This window comes from Acyrthosiphon pisum, unplaced genomic scaffold, assembly GCF_005508785.2.
Source record: "Acyrthosiphon pisum isolate AL4f unplaced genomic scaffold, pea_aphid_22Mar2018_4r6ur Scaffold_21212;HRSCAF=23324, whole genome shotgun sequence".
NCBI classification, from domain to species: domain Eukaryota; kingdom Metazoa; phylum Arthropoda; class Insecta; order Hemiptera; family Aphididae; genus Acyrthosiphon; species Acyrthosiphon pisum.
This window is the reverse complement of record NW_021770655.1, coordinates 44444-45712: the sequence shown is the minus strand read 5'-3', so window position 1 is coordinate 45712 and position 1269 is coordinate 44444. Positions and strand designations below refer to the sequence as shown.

At 51.9% G+C, this 1269-nt stretch overlaps 1 protein-coding gene across 1 annotated transcript in view; it reads right to left on the bottom strand.

Annotated features, from left to right (window-relative positions):
- Nucleotides 1-6: 6 nt before the first annotated feature.
- The window catches only part of LOC103309128, a gene marked incomplete at its 3' end in the record, with an annotated part of 7515 nt that continues 6252 nt past the window's right edge, over nt 7-1269 (bottom strand). Inside the window, exon 2 of the mRNA XM_029492308.1 lies at nt 7-780. Coding sequence (XP_029348168.1) covers nt 7-780 — 774 coding nt within the window. The remainder of the gene's footprint in view (nt 781-1269) is intronic.

The window sequence follows — 1269 nt, the reverse complement described above, 5'->3', positions numbered from 1 at the left end:
GGAAACCCATTGCACTCGTTATCAGCGATGTCCTTCAGTACACGTAACGCCAAGAAAGGGGCGCAATTGACTCCATACGTGACGGTGTTGAGCTGATATTCTTTTAACTCCTCCACTGGTGACGACCGCCAAAAGATGTGTTGGAAGCACCGGTATTCCGGGCGCATGAGGATTTGCCGGTACATTTTACACACGTCGGCGGTGAAAACGTATTTATGAAGACGGAAACGAGTAAGAATGTCCAGAATATCTAGCTGCAACTTCGGCCCGGTGTGCAAGCATTGGTTCAGCGATAGGTGCGAGCTGGCCTTGGCGGAGGCGTCAAATACCACTCGTATTTTACGTGCCGCATTAAAGACCGGGTGGTGGGGTATGTAGTACGTCCCGACTTCATCAGCGATAGTCATGTGTCCCAAAGATTCGTAATCTGACATGAACTCTTTGTACGCAGCGTAAAGTCCTTCGTCGGCCTGGAGCTTTCGTTCCAGGTTCTGGAAGCGGCGTATGGCGATTTGACGAGACCCAGGGAATAACTCGTCGCGATGGAGGGGCTTGAACGGCAAAGGAACTACATATCGTCCATTGGTGTCACGATACCGCTCGGCGCTATAGACCGCTTCGCATTGGCCCTCGTCATGGAACGTGGCCGGAGCTGTATCGGGTTCTTCCACTTGCCAGAAACGATGGACCATATCCTCAAGTGACACGGAAAGGGTGACAGCAATGTGAGACCGATAAGTATCAGGTGCCACCTCGGGAACAGGACCGATAACGATCCACCCAAAGATCGATCCATAGGCCGCTGGTAACGAGGGATCCAATAGAACGCGTTTCCCATCCATCACTCGGGAAAATACGTCAGCTCCTAATAATAACTCAACTGGAGCGGTGCAATCAAACTGCGGGTCAGCTAACGCCAAGTGGGAAAACTTGTTCACCAATTGCGGCGGCAACGGTTGTGCTGGCATGTCGCTGGTGATCTTGGGTAGGACCCAAGCCTGTAGCTTGATAGAATGCTCGTCGATATACCTGGGCGTAATGAAGCAGTCAACTCGACCTTTTACCTGTAGAACTGCTGCACCGGACACGCCTGTCAAGGGGGCAGTCCACTTATTACACTTCAACCCCAACCGTTCGACACATGGAACTGACATGATGCTTATCTGAGACCCTGAATCGATTAACGCACGTACCGGGTTGCATGCATCCATACCGATCACGCACGTGAACTACCGCAGTCCCCAACAATGCGGCAGGCTGTTTCGATGA